Source organism: Pempheris klunzingeri, chromosome 5 (assembly GCF_042242105.1).
Source record: "Pempheris klunzingeri isolate RE-2024b chromosome 5, fPemKlu1.hap1, whole genome shotgun sequence".
NCBI lineage: Eukaryota > Metazoa > Chordata > Actinopteri > Acropomatiformes > Pempheridae > Pempheris > Pempheris klunzingeri.
Window position 1 is genome coordinate 19510348 of NC_092016.1, and position 24997 is coordinate 19535344.

General features: G+C 42.5%; 2 protein-coding genes across 2 annotated transcripts in view; one reads left to right on the top strand and one right to left on the bottom strand.

Annotated features, from left to right (window-relative positions):
- Window positions 1-982: 982 nt before the first annotated feature.
- cry1b (cryptochrome circadian regulator 1b) lies at window positions 983-9623 on the bottom strand. The gene is made up of 11 exons (XM_070830086.1): window positions 8824-9623; window positions 7059-7167; window positions 6485-6627; window positions 6169-6353; window positions 5889-5977; window positions 4785-4925; window positions 4262-4573; window positions 3993-4144; window positions 3404-3606; window positions 2570-2674; window positions 983-2144 (listed from the first exon to the last, which is right to left on the bottom strand). Exons 1-11 carry the CDS (start codon window positions 8979-8981, stop codon window positions 2062-2064), a joined length of 1680 nt encoding a protein of 559 aa, XP_070686187.1. The 5' UTR covers window positions 8982-9623; the 3' UTR covers window positions 983-2061.
- Window positions 9624-14350: 4727 nt separating this feature from the next.
- The window catches only part of btbd11b (BTB (POZ) domain containing 11b), a 65236-nt gene continuing 54589 nt past the window's right edge, over window positions 14351-24997 (top strand). Inside the window, exon 1 of the mRNA XM_070830195.1 lies at window positions 14351-15339. Within this exon, the coding sequence (XP_070686296.1) occupies window positions 14487-15339 (853 nt within the window). The 5' untranslated portion in view covers window positions 14351-14486. The remainder of the gene's footprint in view (window positions 15340-24997) is intronic.

The window sequence follows — 24997 nt, forward strand, 5'->3', positions numbered from 1 at the left end:
GCACACAGAAGACCTCAAAACTTTAAATATGACAAAAAAAAAGAGGTTTCAAATTAATTCTAAGAGATTGAACATTTTCCTGTTAAGGTATAAAAGGTCACACTATCTCAGTTTCAACTCAAAGTTCACATATAGCCTACAGTAATACCACCCTCTGGACTCTCCCATGGTTGATTGTGCCACAGCTTTGAATCACAGCTGATGATGTTATTGGCTTTTTATGCTGAAAACTCTCCAAATGTCAATGAAAAGTACCTAAAAATAATGAGATACTCTCAAAATAATGACCTTGTATCTCAAAATGATGACTCACTACTAAGTCATTATCTTAATACTGTCTATTTTGAGATACATAATGTGATGGAAAATGCTGGAATTAGTTAATCGTTGATGACCTTTGAAAGCGAAAGTGGAACAACAGAGACGCCAAATGTATATCTGCCCTGCAGCTGATTCTAAGAAAAGGGCATGGCGAGACAGGAAACCACCTTGAGTTGAGTGTGAAGGCAGATGTTCAGAAAACAGGAAGTTGCCCCAACTGTTGTTGCACTTCATGTCTGCGATATGTTTTACTGAGTTTTTACCTTATAAGGATAAGAGCACAATCATGCCCATGCACAGATAAGGAAGGAAAACCATTTGTGCTTATGATGCACCCAACTGCCTATAAAATTCTCTGTTGTCTTTGTTTCAGTCAACTCCTCCACTCTAGTAGTGTGTGGGACTTGACTCTCTTGCGCAAGATAATAAAGAATTCAGTTTCACTTCACATTGCACCTAGCTTGGTTTTATTTCATTTAGCGATTTTCCACAACAATAGTCAATATTGAGACAGTATCTCTTTATTTCCAGAGTATCTCAGTCTCTTGAGATTCTTAAGCCATTATCTTGAGATAAAAAGTCATTATAGTGACTTAAAGTTACTTGACATTTGTGTAAATTGTGTAAAATAAATAATTAAAAAAGCTAAATCAAGAAGATATAACAATAACTCTTTTTTATTGCCATTTTGATACAGTCAGAATTTGGTCATTCTTTATACAAAAATAATACATTTACCATCACATGGGAGACAAAAGCACGTGCATTCACAGTTGAACTTTTCAGTTTTGGTAACACAGTCTTTACAAAAGGAGTTGTGAAACCCCATGACCAAATATACAAAAGTTGGAAATCAAAATATTTACAGAGTGTACGGCCTGCTTTATGCCAGAACCTGACAGTCTGGCAGACTTCTAATATTCTTTGCTGCTGCACATCAGACCTTTGTGCTCTCACATTATGCACGGTCATGACAGAGCGGCTGAATGTTCTTCAAATGAAATACTACGGGGCTTGTTTGTGAGAAAAGATACAGCTGTGTTTTATCCAGATTATCTGATGTCAGTGTGCAAACAGCGGGTGAGGGCGTCAGCTGTACACAACAACAAGTCTTCCACAGTCGTCACTCGGATGGGAGTCAGATTTCAGATTTTGACGTTTTCACATTGAGGCGTAGAGGCCTAAGGAGCCAGATATCAGTACAATGTTCAGTTCACCGTCTACAAGGACTGATGATTAGATTGAACATCCAGCTGATGGTTTTTGCCTCCTGATTACACAATTTGATGACGATGTCCTGACTTGGTTGGTTGCCCAGGGGGGAGAAAGAATTGGTGAAGTATAGTGACACTTCTATCAATCTCATTGTTATTTGTGGCGGAAGACAAAAGGTGGCCTCACCACCGTATTACAAGCTGCTGTTTCAGGGTTCTTTCTGTCCAGTATTAGTATTTTCTCTCAGTTTCTTCCTCCGGTCCTGACATATGTGTTATTATCTGGAGATGGAGACATGTTAACAGCTGACCGGCCAGGCCAACGTCTGACGTCAGCCTAAACTGATTACAGCTATCAGGTACTGTGTAGGGAGTCTGTCCGTCAAACAGCCAGTCAGCTGAATCCTAACCCCCCCTCCCATTGTGTCTCCTCTATGGTAACAGGTACTGCTGTGTGTTAGCTCGGGGCGCTGCAGGACCGGATGCTGTCCAGATGAAGGACCCTCTGTGTGCTGCCTTTTGCACTCTATTTGCTCTGCCTCCAGGACTTTGAGCTGCTTTCGAGTGGAACCTCTTCACGGCGCCGCTTATGCAGGGACGGTCCTCTTTCTGCATTAAAACGACACACAGAACATACATCAAGAGATCATTTCAAATTGGTTTGGTGTCAGCTTACATTTGGTTTTGTAAATATGATATAAAAACACCACAAATTCAACAGTGGAACGAACGTACATATAAAACTATTGCTTCCTTTTGCAGTGTGGCAACTTTGCTCATGACTTTTTTTTTTTCTGGCTTGTTTTGGCAGAGCAACAGTAGTTTAGATAAGTTCTGTAAAAAAGCCAAATATTCTGTTACTAGTTCTCAAAGGCCAACGGGAGTCCTTCAGGTCAGGGATGGAAAATGTTTGATATCATGCTGCCTTCCGACCAAAGTCTCATGGATATTCATTTTAGCCATGAGTGGGATGACTTTGAGTGAGTAACATGTCTGTTCAACCACTGGCGGTATTAACCATCCAAGCAACGCACCTGTTTGAGACATTCCCTCCTGTGCGGAGGGGTTTTCAGAGGCCCCCCCTGTGTTACTGCCATTTGCATCATTGTTGGGATTCGCAGGTACTGTTGCCAGCATGCCTGAAAGGAGACCAAAGCATTTCAAATTACCCAAAAAACAACAGCTTGTGCACATACACACACACACACACAGATTTATAAAAATCCTGGCAGTTCAACTTAGATAGTGAGTACCTTCATAAACATCAAGCTTAACACATCAAAAGCACTTGATTAGTGAATGTTTGTATGGTAAATACTAGAGACCCGTAATCATTGCAGTTTTCTTGTATGAGGTCAGAGAGTCATCTGCCATCCATTATACACTGAGGCTTCTACACTGCAGTACCTGAAGGCTATGAGTACTGAAACACAATGCCAGCATCTTGCTGCCAAGACTGGGTTTCAGCCTAGAGAAGTTGACACAGATGTTCATGGAGAATAGCAAATGTGAAACGCAGAATTTTCAAATGAACCTTCTGAACCTCTTTAGGCTCTTTATTTCTGGGATAAGGAAAGTGCTTCTACATGTGTCGCCCACTGCAATGTTGCCAGGCAAACAGCGTGGCAGCTTTTAGATCTACTCCTCGTGGTGTATGGGGTTGGGACTCATAGCACAGCTTTCACAGGTGATCCTGGGCTGCAGGAATGACTCAATAGTCAGAGCTTAACTACAAACAGAATTTTCTTTGAAAACTAACCCTGTATATATGGGTAGCTTTCCAGATATTTGAAACTATATAACAAAAAAAAAAAAAAAAAGAAAGCATGAAAGTGTGAGCTGGAGGTGATCGGTATGTGGGTCCCTACCGAGTCCTCTGTAGCAGGAAAGCTGCTGGTAAATTTGCTTCATCCGCTCTATGTTGATGCGGCTGGCCTCGGCGTGGTTCACCATGGGCTTGGGGTAGTGGACTCCTATGACACATTTGGCTGCCTTCTGCACTTCCTCAGGGGCATTCCAAGGATCATAGATGTATTTGGCTGGAAAGCCCCTCAATATGGGCAAATAACGCCTGCGAGCAGGGAAAGAAAAGAATAAGGATGTGGGAGCGAACACATGGGTGGAACACAATGTCATGTAGCACAATACCCAAACATGATATAGAGGTGCCATATTAGATAAGCTAGTGTTCAACCGCCATCAGCACTGAGTGTGAAAGCTAATTCTATTTTGTTCTCTCCTTTGACACATTCAGTTAGGTAATTTGCATTGCTCTTTACCAGCTACTGCACATGATTGGTTTTAATCAATCATGTGCTACAAAAGGAGCACAATCTATCCATGACATTTTATTTGGCCATTTGAAACGACTGCAGGAACAAATATCCACAACACTGTCAGCGTTTGAAAGGCCAGTGCTTTTGAATTCATGCCGTGCAGATGAAAGTGCTGACTGACCGTATGAAGTCCCCGTTGGGGTCCGTGCGTCGTCCGAATCCCACCGGGCAGTAGCAGTGGAAAAACTGCTGGAAAAATGAACTGCAAGAAAGCCACATCCAGCTGCCAGCATTTACACTCCAGTCCGCATCTATGAGCAACTCTTCGAACACCTGGACAAGACATGGACAGTGGATGGTTGAGACAATGCATGGTAGTAACTTTAATTTGAGCAAGAAGCAGCAGGGCAGTCCCTTCGTGTACTATAATCACTTGGTCTCCATTCTTACCTTCATGCCTTCCTCCCAGCTGATCCAGAGGTCTCCCCTGGTGAGGAAGCAGGCCACAGCGTGCCTTGCCAAATGATGGATCCAGCCCTCCTGCCTCAGCTGGGTCATGATGGCATCTATCCAGGGGAAGCCTGTCTGTCCCTCTGCCCACTTGGCCAGCGCCTCTGGGTTTCGGCCCCAGGGGATCTGGACACACACAGGGTTTCCATCCATCTTGTCAAAGCAGGGGTTGTTGGTGGCAGTCGTATAGAAGAACTCCCTCCACAACAGCTGGCCATACAGGGAAAGCGGTGGCGTGCTGTTCTTCTTGACCTGATGAGATAGAGCGTGCAGAAGGTAACAGGATTAAAAATAAGGTTTATTATCTGCAGGATACACTGGTTACATTACAGTGTATTGTCTAGGCTCATTCATCTCACATCAACAGAAAATCATGATAAAACTACAATAAAACATGGGAAAATGTGAGATTGATGATTCCAAAGATGAAATTTGTAAAGTTTGTGTTGTTGGTCATTCTTACCTTCTTGTACAGATCAGTAAGTTTGAAGTAGAAGAGCCGACAGGAGAGACATCCAAAGCGCAGGTAGGGGCTGAGGCCAGTGGGACTGGCCAGCAGGGAGTTGGCGTTCATACGTGGACGTTCGAAGTTTGCCACCCATGCCTGTGAAAATATGGTCAGTCAGCTTTAGCTAAAATAAAACAGCTGTGATTGCTGAGAGAAAATATGCATTTGAATAAATGACAGACACCAAATAAAATATTAAATGTATGTTTCCGTTTATCTATGTTTGCTTTCTAGTCACAATCTAGACTACTTTTTTTTTTTTTTACCATCAGTGTCAGTTCAGTTGACTCTCTGGCCTCTACAGATTTCTTGACACTGGCACGTTTCAGATGTTTGATAAACTTGACATTTTCCTACTTGAAATATACTTAAATATACTCAACTGACGGCTAAATTAAGTTATTCTATTTTGTTTAAAGTGGTGATTTTAAACAGCAGAGTGATACACATTTCACTTTGCACTGCTCATATTGAAAATTCTGCTGAGCACACAGGTTTCACCAACATATCAGGGGTTTCTACAATATATCTGAGTGTCTGTTGTATCACTTCCCTTTAAACAAACATTCTCATATTCTGGTGACAGCTGCTGCGTCAGTGAGAAAACCTGTCCAGGCGTATGGGAAAAACATGAGCCTTCTGCTGCCTTATGTGTTTTTCAAAATAGAGATAAGCAAACACATCAATATTTATTTTCAGATTTTCTGCCGTCCATTGCAAAATCTACACCCATATTTTTATATGTAAAGGCCAGATGCTTTTTAATAATGATTCTGGCTTTTTGACATCTGCCATCTGCATGAAACCATCAGGAACCAGAGAACATAAGTATGATGATGGAATACTGAAAATGAATTAATTAATTTTTGATTTTCCAGCAAAGCAAGTGGACGGAGAAAAGCCAGGCTTTCAGTAAAACTGAATATGTTACAGTGATCCTCACCTTGCTTTAGTAGCGCCTATTTCTAGTGAAAAGTGTGACTCTGGGTAGTGCTCATATACACATTATGCCTCGAGCTAGGAGAGTGGTGGAAAACTGCAATAAAAACATCTTTTTACCTTCCTCTCCAAATGCCGCTCTAGCCTCATGAGGGCTTCGGTTTCTCCGCCCGGCCACACTGCTGTGGTCAGGCCCTCTGTCTCAAAACCTGACAAAAGCAAAATACACAAGTAGAGATTCAAAAACTGTTCAAGGTCTTTTTTGTTGTGCATTGTGACATTGAAATGTTCGCTGGATGCCATCTGTGTGTGTACACCACAATCAGTGTGTCCATGCACACAACATACACACACTTGCACAACAACAAAAAAAAAAAAAAAAAAAAAAAAAAAAACATACCGAGCTCCTCCAGGGAGGGAACCCCAAACTTGTCATCGTGGTCTTCACTTATGGGCGTGGTGCAATTTTTCATAACGTCGAGTGTGATCGTCTCTGCGGGCAGCTCCACTGCATCCATGCGGTTGATGAGGGCCTGGAAGCGCTTGTATGTAAGAGGAGGGTGACTGTCATTGAGCTCTATGATCCTTTAGGGAAGAAAAATGCAGAGGGGATCAGCACAAACATTTACAGACGCAAACACAGAGCAGCCAGCGACTCTCTACAGGTTTATTACTAGGAGACGTTTGGTTGAACTTATTCTGTTGTAGGTACTCACTTGACCAGGTCGTAGAGTGTGTGTGATATCCGCACTATGACCTCCACCTGAGCCTCGCTGGCTAGTTTCTGGATGGCAGCATCACGTTCTTTGCCGAATGGCTCAGAGTCGTATTCATAAGATAAATGGGTAATCTGCCATTCCTGAGGAACATAGTAACACACACAGCAGTAGATATAATTATTGTTTTATTCTGCACAGAAATGCATTTAGCATTTCACAGTCAATCTGATTTCTTATTCCAGTATCATGAACAACAAATTGGTTCTGTGCAATGAATCTTTTACTCTGGTTCAGGACCACATGTGAGGGTGCTTGATATGTAACTGGGGTCCTAAATGATTCTTGTGACTGCTACCATGATATTTGAGATCTTTAAAAGAAAATAAATTAGATGTCTTAGCAGGTTGTCATGTCTATGTAATCAAATCGCAGAGTCCCTGCCTAAGCATCCAAATCCAAAACTGTTTAATGACCTAAAATCCAGTGTAGAAATTACTGAAAAGTTACAGTGCTGTGTTTTAGAGCAAAACTGAGTACAAGTCTGGATCTCCTACTCGACTCTCTCTCACACCTTAAAAAGACGAGGGAAGACATCTGTGGGCTGGCCTCTGATGACAAACAGGCGGGAGTTGAGTTTGCGCAGGCTGGCGTCCAAGTCCTCTAAACAATGCAACAAAAACCTGGAACCAAACAGAGTAGGATCAATGAATTTATGACACACCAGAGAGCATGGTTACACTAAATCCAATAATGAGACCACTCATCACTGCTGTGGCTGATCTGAGAGGACTGTTGGGAGGGTTTGCACCACAACTGCAGCACCAAGAACGTGCAAGTGTCTGAGTCACATGGGTGACATGTGTTTCAATGGGACAGAAATGGCTGCGTGGACCATCCTGATTGTGTTTAAGGATTAAGACAGAAATATTCAGTTGTTGCATTAGTGGGAGTCAGCGCCTCACACTGTTGGTTAGCCTGTATGGCAGCTAAAAGTCATTCATCTATAAATCTGCAAATATAGATCAATAACAGCTCTAACAACAGTAAAGGTTTTGGCTGTGTTAGCAGCACTGCGAGGGTTTAACATACCTGAACTGAATTAATCCCAACAGCCAAGTTACCTCTCATAGCATTAAAGTAAGCAACAACCGTCGTTTGTCACTATATGCACTATTTAGAGAAAGCATCATTTGGGCTATTTTTTTTTTTTTTTAAATCAAAACTTAATTTAAATACACTGAAACTATAATTTACTACACTGTAAAATTAACTCAAGTCAAACTAGCACTCTTCTTCTTTGGGTTTTGCTCAACACAAACTAATATAAACTAATAAAATTGATAACAGAAATGAATCTTTATATTAGTTTCCACCAACGTTGGCTCACAAAAAACGTGTTAAAATGTAGAGAACTGAGATGAGAAGGAGCCATTAAAAAGTTCACTGGTTCAGATCTGCTGAGACATACAAGTGGTGCTATTGTACACAGAAACTTCACAGGAAATCTGAATGATGTGGATGCGTTTGATGAGCTAGAAATAGTTTGTACTTAGTAAATGAAGTGGTGTGCAGTAGCAGACTAAAAAAGGGGTGGAGTGGTGGGTCTGGTGAATGTGTGTGTTTAAAGTAGGTCAAAGCTGTGTTGAGAGGGCCTGATGTAATGACCATAACAACACACTGACCCATTTTCCCAGCTCTCCACTGGGGGCAGAGCAGCAGAGTTAGTAAGCGGGAAAAATGAGTTGTATCATCAACAGGACGTCTTCCCAGGGCATGAAGGCCAAAGTCATTACTTTATACTGGAGCAAATTACTTCATCCACAATTAGGGAAAATTATGGACTACAGTGCACTGAATTCAAAGACACTATAGACCTGCACAGCGGTACAGTATGTGCCATCTCGATTTTCTTCTGGCCATTACCTACAACTATTCAGAATTGAGCTGGGTTGTTATCGCTCATGATTAAAACCACAGTGGCAGACAGCAAACTGCATATTGATCTTGCAAACCCCACACCATCGCTGAGTGGAAAAACATGATCTATTGGATCAGTCAGTGGTTTGATGATGTGACACCTCGGCAGTAAACAAAACAACAAAGTGTGCAGGCACACGAGACACCCGGCCCCATATTAAGACAGGAGGTTTTACTACAGGTTTCATTCTGCAGGCTGTTGTGCTGGATTAGGGGGTGACCTGAGGAGGTCTGTAGTGTGCAGACAAATAACACATTTGGTCAGATGGGCAGGCAGGTATGCGAGTGGAAGTAGATGATCACATGGATCATCAGTAAGAGCTCGATTAGTATCAAGACACCCCGTCCCACCCTCTTACCTCCACCGGTTGATGCCCACATTAGAGGACCCTGCGAACCAGGGGTCGAGGATGTAGATGCAGCGCAGGGAATCTGCTCCCCGGATGGAGTCCCTCAGAGACGGGTTGTCGTGCAGCCGCAGTCCCTTCCTGAACCAGTGGATGGTGTTGACCACCATGTTTCCTGCTTTCTTGAATTCCTTTTTTTTCTTTATCCCTTGAGAGTTTATAAAGTGCAAAGGAGGAGAGGGGCCTCGATGAAGAGGCTTCTCTTGTGTTGTTTCGATTACAAAGCAGTCAGGAGATTATTCACATTCAGAGGCGAAGATAGATTTTAATCCAGTCGGCGACCTCGAAGCGTCAAAGGTGTCTCTGACCTTAACCTTGCTCCATGAATGTATCCACAGGGTTTAGCCTCCAGGCCAGCGGTGGCTGCATGTGTGGACAGCAGGTAACCACGGCAGCACACAGAAGAAAAAGAAAGCACAACAACTCTTGGAGTCTTGTCTTCTCGGTAAGATCCCGTTTAGAAACACGTTTTTGAGGCGGCGGCGATGTTGAAACGATTTTTAATTTCGTAACGTTACGCTATCGCAGGAGACGGTGGCGGAGCTACGTAACACACGCTACTAGCTAGCTAGCTAGCTGCTCGCTAAAAAGTACAAACACGCAAATATTTCCGGTTCGTTTCCACATGTAGCGATAGTCCACACAACATTAGCTCCCAGTGTCCCTCACTCCCACGGTGAACGATGTAACCTGTGTAAATTGAAGCGGCTGGTAAACTCCTGTGCCATGCGAGACGTCCTTTCTGTGCCACAGTCTCCACCCACAGGCGGCGCACGGGGCGGAGAGGAGCGCTCTGATTGGTCAGAATCAGCCGTTATACAAGCCGTCCGCTGTCACGTTTCCGTAGCGTGCTTTTCACGCATGTTAACATGTCGTCAAATGTCGCTTTAAAGCATCCAAACCTCGATGTTCGGCCGGGTTCCCTCAATGGTTAGTGTCCGGATTCACTTTTGAAAAGCAGAAGTTAAACACCGACCCGTAAAAGTGTCCGATATAAACGGCTAATCACAGGCTTTAGACTGGGTTATGTATACACCTCTGAGTTACCCGGATGAGCACATGCGGCGCGGCGAGGCATGGCTGGATTTAGGTGTGCTCGATTTATCGCAGAGGCCGCACCGCGCACACAGCAACTGTGCGTTTGGTCCAATTTAGTCCCCACCCCGCCCACTCCCAGCAGAGATAATCTGAAACCAATGTCAACCTCGTTCAATTACATAAAGGATTGAGTGGCGATAATGACGCCTCAGTGTTTAATGTGTGTGACCATAACAATTTATGGAGGAAATCCACCTTAAAATATAGATTATGTTGTGCATTGGCATCCAGGCTGTAAATACAGTAGTTATTCCAGCATCATTTATTATGTCACCACTGACATTTACTGATTTTGTCAACAAAAATGAGCATTTGACCTCATGCAATAACTGACTTGTTAGATAATTAATAAGGAACTGTATTTGAATACTGTACATACTACTGTGAATTAAACAAAGTCCCCTTGCACAGACCAGTGTAGTGTCGCCATTGTGTCCCACAGTTTGTTGTTTTATGAAGAGTCTCTCTCTGCTGTCCAGTGTAGAGAGAGATAATATGGTTATGTGGACGTTAAGGAAAATTAAAGTTAAATCTACTGTAGGTTGGACCTTCCCTGTAAACAAAATTGTAAATATATAGCAAGACAAATCAGGCAATATCTAAGTTACAAATTGTCATAATTTTTGAATGAGTAATTGCATTTTAGGTGCAACTTTAAATGGTTTAAAAACATTTTTACGTAAGTTCCTCTCTACTCCACAAAAAATTATTATCTTTTAGAATAATTTTACAGTTAATGAAATTACTGGTATTTTCTAAAAGGGTAATAAAAATACTTTTGCGGACACTCATTTTATACCCCACTAATATATAAGAGGAAAGAAAGTAGTACTGTGCTGAACTAAGAGGAACATACTGTATCAGCCTGGAGCAGGATGTCAAAAATATCACTGGCACTGACCCAGGCCTGTGGAGCTATACAGTACATCTACTATCATTGTAAGTGTCATCTACTTTCACAGGCTTTTAACTTGTTCAGAACATTACACCTGACCAATCCTATTTCTGTTGAAGTCATCTAATAGTAAATGGGGGGAATGGATCAGCTCGGCTTGAAACAGCCTCCTCAGTGATTTAGAAACCGAGGTCTCACAGTAAACAGCGAAGCTTAAAGTAAGGCATGAGACGAGTTTCCTCAGCAGCTCCAGAAACTGCCTCAGTGGCCCAGAACACGCATCCCTCACTTCCAGAGTGAATTACAATGGATGTTTCCTATGGCATAGCCTGGCTCTCCAGCATCACACAGGCAAAGTGGTGAGCTCAGGCCATCTTACTGTAGAAGATGGGAGGGGTGATAGACTGCAGCGCTGCAGCGGATCAGCCTCTGGGTTTGTGCTGATTACCGCTGGTGGAACTGCATGATTGGCCAATCTCTGGTGGCATTTTCCTACAAGCTGATCAGCTGATCTCCTAACATCTTCACTTATCCAAAAGCCAATTTAATCCACAGTTTTCACTCTTCTAATACAGGAAGAATTATACTAATTTCTATTTATTCTGATTGCTCATGTCAAGGACTTGTTACACCCAGTTTCACAATAAAGATGTTGATTGATTGAAAGGCTGAGCTGATTCTGCTGCATCACTGGTGTAGGTTGTTGTGATCAGAGAGAATCGCTAAAAGCTGCTCTCATGGGATGCAGTGAGCTTCACTTGGAAACAACAAACAGTATAAAACATCCAACTGCATGTAGCCTAGTAAATGGACACTGGATGGCAGTCTTAACCAGGAATTGTTTGTTTGGGATCTCCCCCCCCCTCATCACATTTTTTTCATTTCTTTTTTAGATTTAATTTCTGTTTTCTCATTTAAAGCAGCATTGAGTTTTTTTTATTTGCTTTGGTTAGAGCACTCACAGCTTTGACTGATGATTGTCAGTGACACAAAGACTGGGCTGCAGTTAGTGACAGGTGCTTGGTCATTAAATCAAAATATTGGAGAAATGTATTGTCCCAAATTTTATGGTCGTACCATCCAGTAGACATTTCACTTAAAACCACAAATGTCAAAATATGTACATGGTCATATATCATCTGAGGGTGTTGAGATGTTTCACTGGATAAGTGAAAAATGGCACTAAACGAAAAGTAAAGGGATCACCAAATAATTATGTCTGTACCAAATGTCACAGTAACCACTCGATAGTTGCTGAGATATTTCAGTCGGAACCGAAGAACTGAACAGGCCAGCGTTACCACCCTCAGGGCCATGTCGATAAAAAAAAAAAAAAACGTTGCCACAAAATCACCCTTTTTTAATTACCAGACTCTGAGTTGTGCTCCCTCTGATACACAGCTCCTGCTAAATTACGTTTGATTAAAGCAGTCCCTCAGCTGGAAGGCTAATCTGCACCCAGCGCAGACATGAGACTCGCTGTGATATTAAATGATCCTCTAGGACTATAAAAGAGCTTCAAGGTGAGTTTTATAACCCAATTTAGTTACTTTAATTTTACAACAGTTGACGCTCAAAAATTCACTTTTTTCCCCTCAAATGACAGAGCTGTCATAGAGCAATCAGAGAAGTTACTGAGGTAAAGGTACATGATTAGAATCAACCAATTTCTCTGTATCTCTCTCTCTCTGTCTCTCTCTGAACCTGGAGAAACAGGCCATAAACATGGTTTCTTGGAGGTGCACCTATCTCATCCACCCTATCCCAGTCAGTCTTCACCATCTGGTTAACAGTATTCAGTTTGCACCTTTCATATTCCGACCAGAGGGAGAGGCTACTAAAACATTTAAGGTCTCTATAAGTTGATTTTAGAGAAACGTGTTTTTCACACCAACACATCCTGCATCGTCTGTTTTGTCCTTGTGTGACCTTGAGAGTCCGACCAGGATTTCTTCTTGTGTGTGTGTGTGTAGCCAATGTAATGGGTTTCTTGAATATTCAGATGCATCACTTGTTAAGTATCAAGAGAAAGGCCTTTTTTCAAAGCAGACATTTTGACTCATTGCAGCAGGAAAAGCACAGATGTCACCAATAACATAAACGCTCCTTTCTATTCAAGTGTCTCTGCGAGACATGACAGTGTGACAGCGAGCCAGCATGCACATAACCAGGACCCCGAAACTGAAGCAGCTAAACAGGATTCAGCCATTGTTCATTTTATTATTTACACCTGTGCTTTTCATACTGTGACATGATAAAATATTCATTAAAATGTCTATCTCCAGTGTAGAGTACATGATTTTAGTTGTCAGAAATGTTCTGTTGACAAAAAAAATAATATTAATACAGATGTTTTTTTGATATTCGCTGACATTCTGTCAAAAAACACTATTAGCAATTTTGCCTTGACAAATAAAGTGAAGTCTGGCTGCACAACACCAGGGTTCACTGTTGTTCCAGAGAAACATCCTGCATGCTGTCAAATGCAGAGGCTCCAATCTCACTGCATCTCACATGTAAAGGAGCCACAGATCAGCGAGCAACATCCACTTAATGGAGTATTTTTTTTTATTTTATCACCAGTTTAGATCATTTCCACCTCTTCTCACATTTTTACAGTGGATGTTTCACAATTCTCTGCACTGTACTGGTTTTGTCAGTATCACAATATGACTGCAGTTATTTTCAGAACATTTAACTTAAAACCACATGCTTCATGCTGTTGTCTGAGAAATAAACAGCATCTCTACCACATCCTCAAATGTACCTGCACCCATCATGGCTGTCGTTTAAGGTGGACGAGGTTTCGCACAGATTCCACACAGAGACTGCGGGTTTAGGGAACAAAACCAAAAGGCTAGGTTGGACCCTGTGAGTGATCCCGGCTAATGACCTTGAAAGTAATTCAGATCTTTTCAATGAGTTCTCCTCCAGAGGAACAGAGAAGGATACATTATGCATGCAATCTATTATTAATGGTCTTGAGTCATGTTACGATCAGACATGGGCCCTCAGAAAATATCTAAAGAGCCTGATCCCCTGGAGGACATGTCCTCTAAACATGATTATGTAAAAGCAGCTTCTTCTACATTATGTGATTTATTATTTACTGCAATTTCTGCCTTTTATACTTCACTTTTACATTGACATTGGTCAGGATTTACGCATTTATGGTATTCCAAAGTTTTGAGAAGTTAAGTCAGGCTGAAGAGAATACAACGAGCATTTTGCTCACTGTTTACATCACCTTTTTATTGGTAAGCCTCATCCTGGGCTATATCATTGACTTTGTATTGATCCTCCAGAGCGACCCAATTAAAACTCTTTGCTGCTCACTCCGAGAGTCCATTGGCTGACAGCTGTTCTCGGTTCTGCGCGGCCCCGCCTCCATCTGTCAGGCACTGCGCTGGTACAGCTCTGTGTGACTGTGGATGCACTGTAGTGAGATACTACTCTTTAACTTTATACGACAGCAGTGGAGGGACTTTTTCCCTGAAAAAAAGAAAAACAGAATAACATTTGTCAGCAGAGCTCGTGCAAGGCGCGTGCGTATCCAAACTCCAGCGCCCTGAATATTTTCCTCTACTTTCCCAAGCCCTCTTTTGCAGTATGAAGTGCAGTTATGGCAAGGAGTAGCAAGTCAGCAGCGAGGACCCTGGAGGATTTGACGCTAGACTCGGGTTATGGTGGAGCCGCCGACTCCTTCAGATCTTCCAGTGCGTCCCTGTGCTGCTCAGAGGCACATGGGGGGAATCACTGGCATTTAACTGACTCGATGCACAGTCGACACAACAGCCTGGACACTGTTAACACGGTCCTGGTCGAAGACGCCGAGATCCTGGAGAGCACCGGGCAGTGCGCTAAACTACCCGAGCTTGAGGATGTGCCGTGGAGCCTCGGGGAAGTGGCGAGCGCGCTGAGCAGGGACGAGGAGATGAGCCTGCCGACTCTCCCGCAGGACGTCCTGCTCAGGCTCTCGGTGCTGGTCAGCCGGGCCCTGGTTAGGGTCGCCAAGGAGGCGCAGCGCCTGAGCCTGCGCTACGCCAAATGCACCAAATATGAGATCCAAAGTGCCATAAAGCTCGCCCTGTCGTGGACCGTCTCGATGAACTGCATCGGCGCGGCCCTCAGTGCCTTGTCCCTGTACAACATGAGCACAGAGGAGGACAAGTTCAGCCGCGGTAAGTCGGTGCGCTGCGGACTCATCTTCAACGTGGGGAAGTTCTTCAGGTGGATGGTCGACAGCAGGGTTGCGGTCAGGATCCACGAGCACGCTGCCATCTACCTGGCTGCGTGCATGGAGAGCCTCTTCCGCGAGGTGCACGCGCGGGTGCTGCGCAGTGCGCTGCTGGAGCGGGATAACGGGATCCCCAAGTTCACTGTGGAGACCCTGGAGCAGGCCATCTGCACTGATGCAGAGATTTGGGGGTCTCTGCTGCCCTGGCAACACCTCATCTGTGGCAAGAATGCAAGCGGTGAGTTATGAATCCTGTAAATCCACGCAACAGGGTCCTGCTCCACTTATCCTTTACGGGCATCCACCGATTTTCAAACCCCATGCGTAATTCCTCACTTGTAGAGTCCCTCCTCTCGTGTCACAGAGGGCATTTACATCAGTAACACGGCAACAAGGTAGAGGCTTCTTCGTTTCATTTTCTCCAAGCAACCATATATTATTTAATAAGGCAGGTGACAGTCATCCGAACCAAAGTCTCACCTGCACCATAAATGACACAATCACGAGCAGTATGAGGATGCATATAAAGAGGTCCCTCAAATTCACTTGCTGACAGATTTCTGATATGAAAAGGTCATGCCACAATCTCTCAACTTCTCTCGTGTTGAGCAACTGTGAACTTTAACTCTACGACATCAGTGAAAGAGCATTTTTGCAGCTGAAATAGTGCCTTTGAATCTCAAAGTGCGAGGGAGCTGCAGAGGCTGCAGGCAGGTGATGACTGACTGAGTAGATCAGGGTGGGAGAGAGCGGTCCTCTTAAGGCCGGCTTGCCTCTTCTGTCTTCTGTGCAGTAATGTACTGCAGATGCCATTCTTCTCATACTGTATATGGCTGTTTTGTTAATGCACACAACGAGGAAGCAGGGCCTGATATCCCCAGGCTGAATGCCTCAACTTGAGAGCTTTCAGTGGAAGGGGCTCTCCCTGTTGGTTTCCTACAATGATGCCTTGCAGAAGTGAGTTTTATTCCTTTCATCCAAATAGGATGGGGGTCTTTCATTTGCGTGTACATTTGCGGATTTTGTTGCACTCAGAACCCCCCCCCATAGCTTTCAAATCAGCTTTCTGCGTGTTGAAAAATACCTTTTGCTGTGTGCTTTGAAAGTAAGTGTAATTGTGCTCAGACTTCACTGCCGCTTAAACAGCAATACATCACAGGCCATTCAAACACATGCTTGCCCCTGTTTTGATGGATGTTGTAAAAATGCTGCTGTGGCTCCTCTTGCAACAGGTTTACGTAATGAAAGGCCTTGGGGGACCTATGTGCTATCATGCATTATGCAGAGTGATGTGAATAAAACTGAGTTATAAAGAGGGAGAGAAAGAGAGACAGACAGGCACACAGGGAGACAAACTTGAAGAGACCCTATCGATGAATCACCGACAGAAGCCTGGCATCATGAGAAGAGCACTTTATTTCACTGTACCTCTTTGTTTTAAAGCTACAGTGAAGCCTTTTTTTTGTTAAAGCCTTTTTTGTGTCAGTTTGTTTACCCTTTCCATGGCTATTTGTTTACGGCAGAGCATGATTCAGCCTCACAGTTGGAATCAGTCTCATGCATGTGCAATCATTTGTAGCGATGACAACATATAGCGTCATTATATTTCAGTGTATATTGACACACAGTGGAAAAAACCAAGACAGTTCAAAGAGACTGTAATATAGCATCAGAGTTTACAGTACGAGCACATACTGTACAGGACTGAATGTCAATATTCAGTGACACTGCACACTCAGGCCACTTGGCATGCAGTGACGCTTCAGCTGTAGGAGAGGTGTGGTGAGTGTTCAGTGGTGCATTGGACTGGTGAATAGGATGAGATGCAAGAAAAATGTCTGGAGCATTTGGAATACTGATACAATGCCAAAGGCTAGAAAAGTGGCATAGTCCATAAAGTCCATTGTGTAGCTCAGCAGTGTGTACTTCATTAGGTAGTAATTACAAACATGAAAATGAAGTTGGAAATGGCTACAATCTATATTTTAATAATGGTGATGCATCAAGTGCCTGTGTGCAATGTGTGGAGAGTTCACTCTCACCGCTCTCTGGCTCTGTCACCTACCCAGTGCCAAATGATCAATGAATAGCAAAACATAGTGAAAAATTTAGTAGTTGAAGAGGCAATATTTTCCTTGAAGTGTTGGTGGAGACCAAAACATAGTAAAAAGGAGTCCGTGTCAGACTTACATTCACCAGGTGGCCAGAAACATGACTCCAAAATGAATGCTAATGTTGCTCCGTATCTGCTAGATGTGAAAATAGGCAACTTTATGCTAACACATTAGCTATATCAACTTAAAGGGTGATTGTTCAGGATGTTCACCAGAAAGGCAAATAAGCAAATAAGTTATAAATCTTCTTTTTACTTTGTTGGACGTGCACATGTCTGTGTGCTGTGTCCGATATACCACCAACAATTCCCCTGTTAAGTTTGTGACGGCAATACATCAGTGTCGTTTTCACAGCTTGTTGCTGGTGCCCCCAAGTGGCCAAAAAGTCTGTTATTGCAGCTTTAAGAGTGGTTGTTTTACAGTAGTATACAGTGTGTATCTGTTGGGGCGTCAGAGGATGACTGATTTAGGTAATAGGCTACAGGAAGTCCATATTGTAGAGGATTTTGTCCTCCCTCTTATTTCTTGTTGTGACACTCTAAACCTCCGGATACCTCTATCAGCAGTGACAGATAAGGCCGAGATACAGCCGCATCATTTGTTGTCTTCCCAGTAAAACTAAACAGCCAGTCAGTCCGAGGGTGGGCTGACCTTAACCGAGCCGCTGCCTGCCAAATTGAAGCTCCGTATAGCTTTATCCATTCTCTCCGTCTCTCTTTGCCAAGTGGGAGTAATTGAGGTGATTTTTCCATATTATGCTAAGTATGATAACCTAGCTTTTTAAGGAGGTCTTTATGAATATCTTTATTGCATCTCTTCCACCAGAGCTGAGTCACAAATTCAATTACGCAGTGACTTTGTTGGATGTTTTCCTTTTTTTTCTAACTTTTTAGCTTCAATCAGGTACCATAGTAATGAGCTAAATAATATGGAGGCGTTATTGTCTTTCATAAGGTTAAAGCAATAGTTTGACACTGTAGTAAAGGCTTTCTTGTCACGAGTTAGATGAGATCTGTATGGTAATTATAAAGCTACAGCCAGCAGCCATTTAGGTTAGCTTAGCATTAAGCCTGGAAACGGAGGGAAGCAGCTTGCCTGGCTCTGTCCAAACATAACAAAATCCAGCTGCCAGCCCATCTAAAGCTAGCTAATTAACACGGCACATCTTGTTCATTTAATCCATACATAAAAGTATAAAGAAGTAGAAAAACAACAGCGTTTCGTGGCCAGGAGAAGTAACATCTCCACGTATCCACTGGTTGCCTGGTAACTGCATTGTGACAACAAGACTTCAGGACGTTATTGTTTCTGGCCAACAAATAGTCCACTAAAGCCAAGCTGAACTAATGGGCTGCTGGGTGTAGTCATAAATTTACCATACAGATATGACAGAGGCATCAATAGTCTCACCCAGCTCTCGGCAAGAATGCAAATAAGTGTATTCCAAAATTGTTAACAATTTCTTTAAACCTTCACGAGCGATCAGTAATGGAAAAGCAGTCCAACATGCATTAGAGGCTCTGTAGTTTTAGATATAAGCAGGGTATGTTCTGCCTGCTATATGTTGGCATGCATGGATTTATGTCTTGTAGTTCAGCAAATTATTCAAACAAGCGAAAATAAGCAAGTACACGGTTGTTTCATGAATTTATGTGTCAGACCTCAAAACGAGATCTACAATTACCTTATGCCATAATGTCTGTTCTCACCTACTGCACCTCCACAGTTCTGCATTGGCACATCTAGCATATGGCAGGCCTCCCACACATAAGACCCAACACACACACAGTCACTCACACACACATACACATACATCAAGATGTCACGGGCTCCTCTCACCATGTCTGACTCAGTGTTATTTGCAGGTGGGTGTTGGGTTTCCCTTCTTCAGCTGTGGTATCCTGTCAGAACAGGAAACTACTCTATATGGTGGGATATATCTTATGGCTCCCACTAGACGCAGCAACACAGTGATTCTTTGATTTCCTTTACGACGTGTGGATGTCACAGAAAATGTTTAGTGGAACATGATATCCAGTGCTCGGGGATATGTACTACCCCGAGGACAAGTTTCTAATCACACTTTAGGTGTGAGATGAGTTTCAAGTCTGGGCAGATACGGCTTGGTTGAAAGATTTAAAGGAACATTTTACCCAAAAGGCATTTAAAACAAGTGTAGGTATTGTACCTTGCAGTTGCAGGCCCATTTTGTTTTACAATGGTGTTTCACTTCACTTTTTTGTTATTCACATGCACAGGTGGCCGAGTGTGCACGATTTGATGATGAAATATTTCCAGCGCAACTACAGTTGACTGTGTTTAAACAAACTAAATTGTGAAAATATACTGTCTTTACTTACAAAGCAGACAGTTTTTGGAGCTCTCTGCCAGGTCATCTTAAACCGGTAGGTAAACATGACATATTTAAAGCTGCTTTAATCGTTTTATAGCATATAAATTGTTAAAATGTGTGTGAACAAAGGTTCTCTCATAGTAACAAAATGCAGCAGGCACTTGTTTTTAATGATAAAGCTCAGATAAACCCGCTGTATGTAACATTCTCACCAAACAGGAGACAAAGTTAGCAACTAGCCAGTCAACACGCAGTAGTGGGGCATTTAGCAGCTAAAGATCCAGATATTTTCTACAGACTCTTTTACCTCATTGTTTTGGATTTCTGGCTTGCAAAGTTAATGTTTTGATTCTGGCTTCAGTGTTGTCAGCAGGCAGCTAACACAGCACAACTCTCTCAGCTCACTGTTTTGGTTTTTGCGGCCCACAACTTTACTGCTTTGCTCCAATCTCGACATTCGCATCAGTGTTCAGTCAGTGTTCAAAAACCCTGATAAACCCACTGTACACTAAACAGCAGACAGACACAGTGAAGAGAAGAGATATTTCCCGCTGGAGTTGGTGGAGACCAAAAACAGAGCAAAAAGGAGAGCGAATATTGTAGTTGTCAGTCAACTGGTAGCGTGACACCAAATAAATGCTGAGGTTGTTATATGTCTGGGTGAATAGGCAACTGTTTCCTAATCCATGCACCAAACAACTTAAACAAAGAAAAAGATTAGAAAGACTAAAGCTATATTAAATGTGATACAACATGCTAGTATTATGTATGTATGATATCTTTATTAATATGCTCGCACCTGTCCCTTATGCAAAGACATGGTGAAAGAAAAAAATGAACATGTCTTTAGTGTCAGTCCTGCAGAATCAAGAAGTGATGGTGTCTTTGTAGACTTCATCATTCTGGACTGACATTCAGCAATCATACAGAGGGCAATCCGTCATAGCCAAAGACACTACCAGCAGCCTCAGTAGAAATTCAATGCAGCCACAACTTCATAGAGCTGTTGCCAGTAACATGAGTAATCTAACCCTGTTGAATGGTAATTTGAGGTAATTTGAACCACTAGATGTGTTGCTCTGTGGCATTGTTCACTCTTAGTTTTTATTACTTCAAAACAAAACAGTCTTTGCTATCAATATTGCTGATCTACAGTCTTTTCGGCACTAAGAACACACCTCTGTGTGTTCTATCAAAAGGTACTCAAGGAAATGTGAAAATCAACAACAGAAAAGGCTAATTTTAGTTAAGTGGGTACACAGAAATAGTAAATTACAGCACTTTAGCACATCCCCTGGAAACCATTGGACCATTATAGTGTGAACTGTGTAACTGGGGTGGGATTTTCCTTTTAAGCCCCACACTTAGCATTTAACATTCAAAAGTGAGACCTCACCTTATCAGAATCTCCCAGACACAAACATCATGTGTGAAAACCAGAACAAACGGCGCACTTGTCGAGGCTCTGATGTTTGTGCTATTAGGACAGTGACACTTTACTGTTCGTCTGCTGTGTAGCTTTGCAGTGTTTTAGTAGCGCTTCACCAGGGTGAGTTAGTGCAGGTCTCATTCCATTCACAGGTCTTTTGTTCCTTATCCAGTAGTCGAGGTTGCAGCGCGAGGTCGGTGCCTGGTGCGCACATGCTGTGTGGAAGGCAGGCAGACAGGAATGACTGCGGTCTGCAGCGGTACCACTCTGTACCGGTGCAGACCAGACTCCATTATGTCTGTGAAGTAACATGTCTGTGCTGGGGGAAATCTTTACATAGCAGCTTACCCTTGGGTATATAAGGCAGCAACATACACATACAGATTTATATGCACAAAGTCACACATGGCTCAGGAGCAGGTCTGGTATTAATTGTGAGTTTAGGAGGTGAATAAGGAATGCTGATGTGACACGGAGTCTGGTACGGTGAGGGAGAGCTCCAGCCAAGTTTACCTCAGTTGAGGAGAGGAGACAGGTGATAGAATGCAGTAAATCCTGCACCCGGCTGGCAGCGGCTACAATTGATTGGATGTCCTTTTTTTCCTCTGTAACCGTCCTTTTTTTCTCATGCACCTCAGGAGGATTGTATTAAAAGTTTCAGTTGATCATTTGTGGAATATAACTAAGTACATTTACTCATGTACTGCACTTAATATGTACAATTTTGAGGTGCTTGTACTTGAGCTCAGTATTTGCATTTCATGCTACTCTAAACTTTTACTCCGCTACATTTCAGAAGAAAATATTGTTTTTTCATCAACACGATGAATGCACCAAATAATTACAATACAACAACATGATATATTATGCAGAAATTAGCATAATGAGTACTTTTACTGTGAAGTGAGACTTTGAATGCAGTGCTTTTACTTGTAACAGTATTTTTACATTGTGGTGCTGCAACTGGTGTTGATACATGCAACTGATTTAGTGGCATCAAACTCAGTATCAGTCAGCTGCTGTATAAATGTGACTGCAGCCACTGAACACAATAAACTATTATTCATGATCCCTTATTCAATGCAGACATCCAGTTTTAAGTTTTTTTAAGTAAACAGAGTATTTGGATATGGGCCAATTTTACCAATATTCATGATTATCACTGCAAGGCTTAAAAAGCACAGCACCATTTGGTGGTGTCATTTGATAAAAATGCCGCTGGAGCTGCTGCAGCTTGGACTAATTTTGTAGATTTGTTTAATTTTCATGCTTGGCCTTTTGCACCAAAATGAGGTTAACTCCATCATAGCCCTGACAATGTCAACCCGGAAAGTGAGCTCATATTGCTTTAAAATCCCTCTGCGTAATGTTTTTAGCTTCCTATTTTTATCCCTGGGTGACATTATTGAGGAGCTTTAGCTGCTTTATTTTTATCTTTGGCCTAACTCTTCTGGTATCTTCTGTGAACTTTTCCCAATGCACAGGTAGCTAATTCCCTTTACCTCTCTCAGTATTCTGCAATAGCTCTTAGTGAGGACAATGAGAATAAACCAGTGCTAGACCAGAATAGTTTAACAATTAGTCTGCACTATGGAGCCAAATCCAGTGAATGTGTGGCTAAGAACGAATTGCTCCTGACGTCGACTTTGGGAGAAAAGCAGAGGGAGAGAAAGAAGCACAGATGGCAAGGATCAAAACAGGAAAATCCATAAGAGAAGCTGTGGGTGACAGATGAGACCCAGACAAGCAATGCCTACTTCTTATTATAGCAGGAAGAAGACTCTGGGCAAACAAGTACCAGCAAGTGGATTAGTTTGGTGAAGCATCAGTATCTACTGCGCCGTTGTTCTGCAGCTCTGAACTCCTATTGTTGTAATGAGGGAAATGATCCAGTTTAAATAACAGCCAGTCTGGCTGGAAATTATGAAGTAGATACTGGTAAACAAGCTCCTCTACTTGTTCCCCCTCTTTGATGTGAGCTGAGCAAAATTCAAAGAGATTGTCCTGTCACCATTAGAAAAGTGATACGTCTGATAAAGGAAGCTGCATGTCGGGACACATCGTGATACTACTGGATTCACAGACGATGAACCGCTAACCAGATTCGTCTGCCGTCTCTTTCTCTGTGAACAGAGCAGGTTTTCAATGTGTGCACAGTGCCTTCTTATACAAGGCCCAGCGCCACTCACAATCAGCACTATGCTAATTTACTTATGCCTGCATCATCTCACCTGCTGTTATTCAATCACAGTAACAGAGAGATGACAGTCAGAGGACTAGCCAGCAGCGAAGTTCATTACTCGTGAGAAAACCATCTGCAGTGACAGTTAGCCTCCTCTGGGTGTGTGTGGTAATCCTCAGCTGATAAAACTATTACATCAGGACATCATTTCCTCAAATCAGCCAGCAGTCCACCACCACACACGCAGCCAGTCTGTGAATCAGAGTGAAGAGCAGCTCTTATCTGCAGAGCACCAACTGAAACCTATTTGAAAATAGCTTAGATGAGCTCTTTGGGAAAGATGGAGACACTCACCGGAGAGCTCCCACTTTCTCTACTTAGTGTGTAACTAGCTTCACCTTCAATATCTCATTTCTCACTGAGGATCACTGATAGTCAGAACATTGAATAATACAAAGTGGATTAGTTATAGGAATAGTTTTTTAACAGACACTTAAATGTGAAGATTGATGCCACTCTCATGACTGTACATTAACAATAGGCATGATAAACGGATAAAATATGCTAAAAAGTAAAAGCCAAAAACACAAATGTGCGTAGGAGCATCAAGGGGTTAAATATGAAGCTACAGTTAGCTTAGCTTAGCATAAAGTCTGCTGGCTTGGTTCTGTCTAAAGGTAACAAAATCTGTCCAGCAGCACTTTTAAAGCTTATTAATTAACATGCCATATCTTGTTTGCTTAATCCGTCCAAAGAAATGGAACAACAATTTTCGGTTTTACAGAGGGATTATGTGCTGCACTATTTCACTTTTCCAGATATTTGTTGCCACCCTGAGGTTGCCAGGCAACAGAGGAAACTCCAGGAAACAAACAACATTTAACATGTGACAATTAGTGAGCTGTATAGATGCTGTTAGGTGGATTTTGCCATCTAAGGACAGAACAAGGCTGGCTGTGTGTTGTCCCTGTTTCCAGTCTTTTTGCTAAGCTAAGCTAACTGGAACTTCAATTTAACAGACAGAAATGTGAGCGGTATTGATCCTCTCATCAAACTCTCAACAAGAAAGAGAATAAGCATATTCCCCTAGATGTGGAGCTTTTCTGTTAAGATTCATTAATCATATTTTGTCCTTGGCTGTCCTAAACCTTTTTGTCATAAGATTAGTCAAGATAAAGAAAATAAGCTCCTATACACCCTCTGAGCTGTCAATGTTTGACCCTCCCTCAGTTTTTATGTTAATCCATTGAATGGCTGTAGTGCAGTAAGCAGTGGGGGTGAGAGCACACCTGGGATTCTACGGTGGGCACTGAACTTCTATTATTTCAGTCTTCCATAAACCTCTCTATGCGTGTTTCCTCTCTCTGCACATGACGAACACAAAGCCATCAGCTGTATAAACACAGAGCAGATATAGTTCATGTGAAAGACGTAAACACACGCTTCCTCTGACATGCCAGCGTTTCTGTGGAATAAACCTATATTTTCACTGCTGGACATAATTATCCTTGGATATATGGATATGTATACACTGGTGTGCGTTGATCACTGCTGTCGTCTGCTGTGTCGTTCCTAAATCTTCAACAAGCTGCTCAGTGGTTTGAGTGTGGACCCTTAAGTAAGATAAGTAGACAACACCAACCTCAATATACCAAGTTACTCTCAGTCTGCCTCATCTGCAGTGCTTGCAAATCATTAACAGTTTTCCCACATTCCCAGAGTGCCTTTCAGCTATCCCCTGGATGTGCCTGAACTTGTTTTATTCACTTGCAGGCGGAAGGATCAGTAATGAAGGTGATAATGACAAAAACATCAAGA

Coding starts and splice junctions, on each gene's coding strand:
- cry1b (XM_070830086.1), bottom strand. CDS start 8,981: ATGGTGGTCAACACCATCCACTGGTTCAGGAAGGGACTGCGGCTGCAC. Junction 6,628..7,058: donor TCTTCCCTCGTCTTTTTAAG/GTGTGAGAGAGA, acceptor TATGTTCCTCAG/GAATGGCAGATTACCCATTT. Junction 2,675..3,403: donor TTCCTGCTACAGAGGACTCG/GTAGGGACCCAC, acceptor GTCTCCTTTCAG/GCATGCTGGCAACAGTACCT.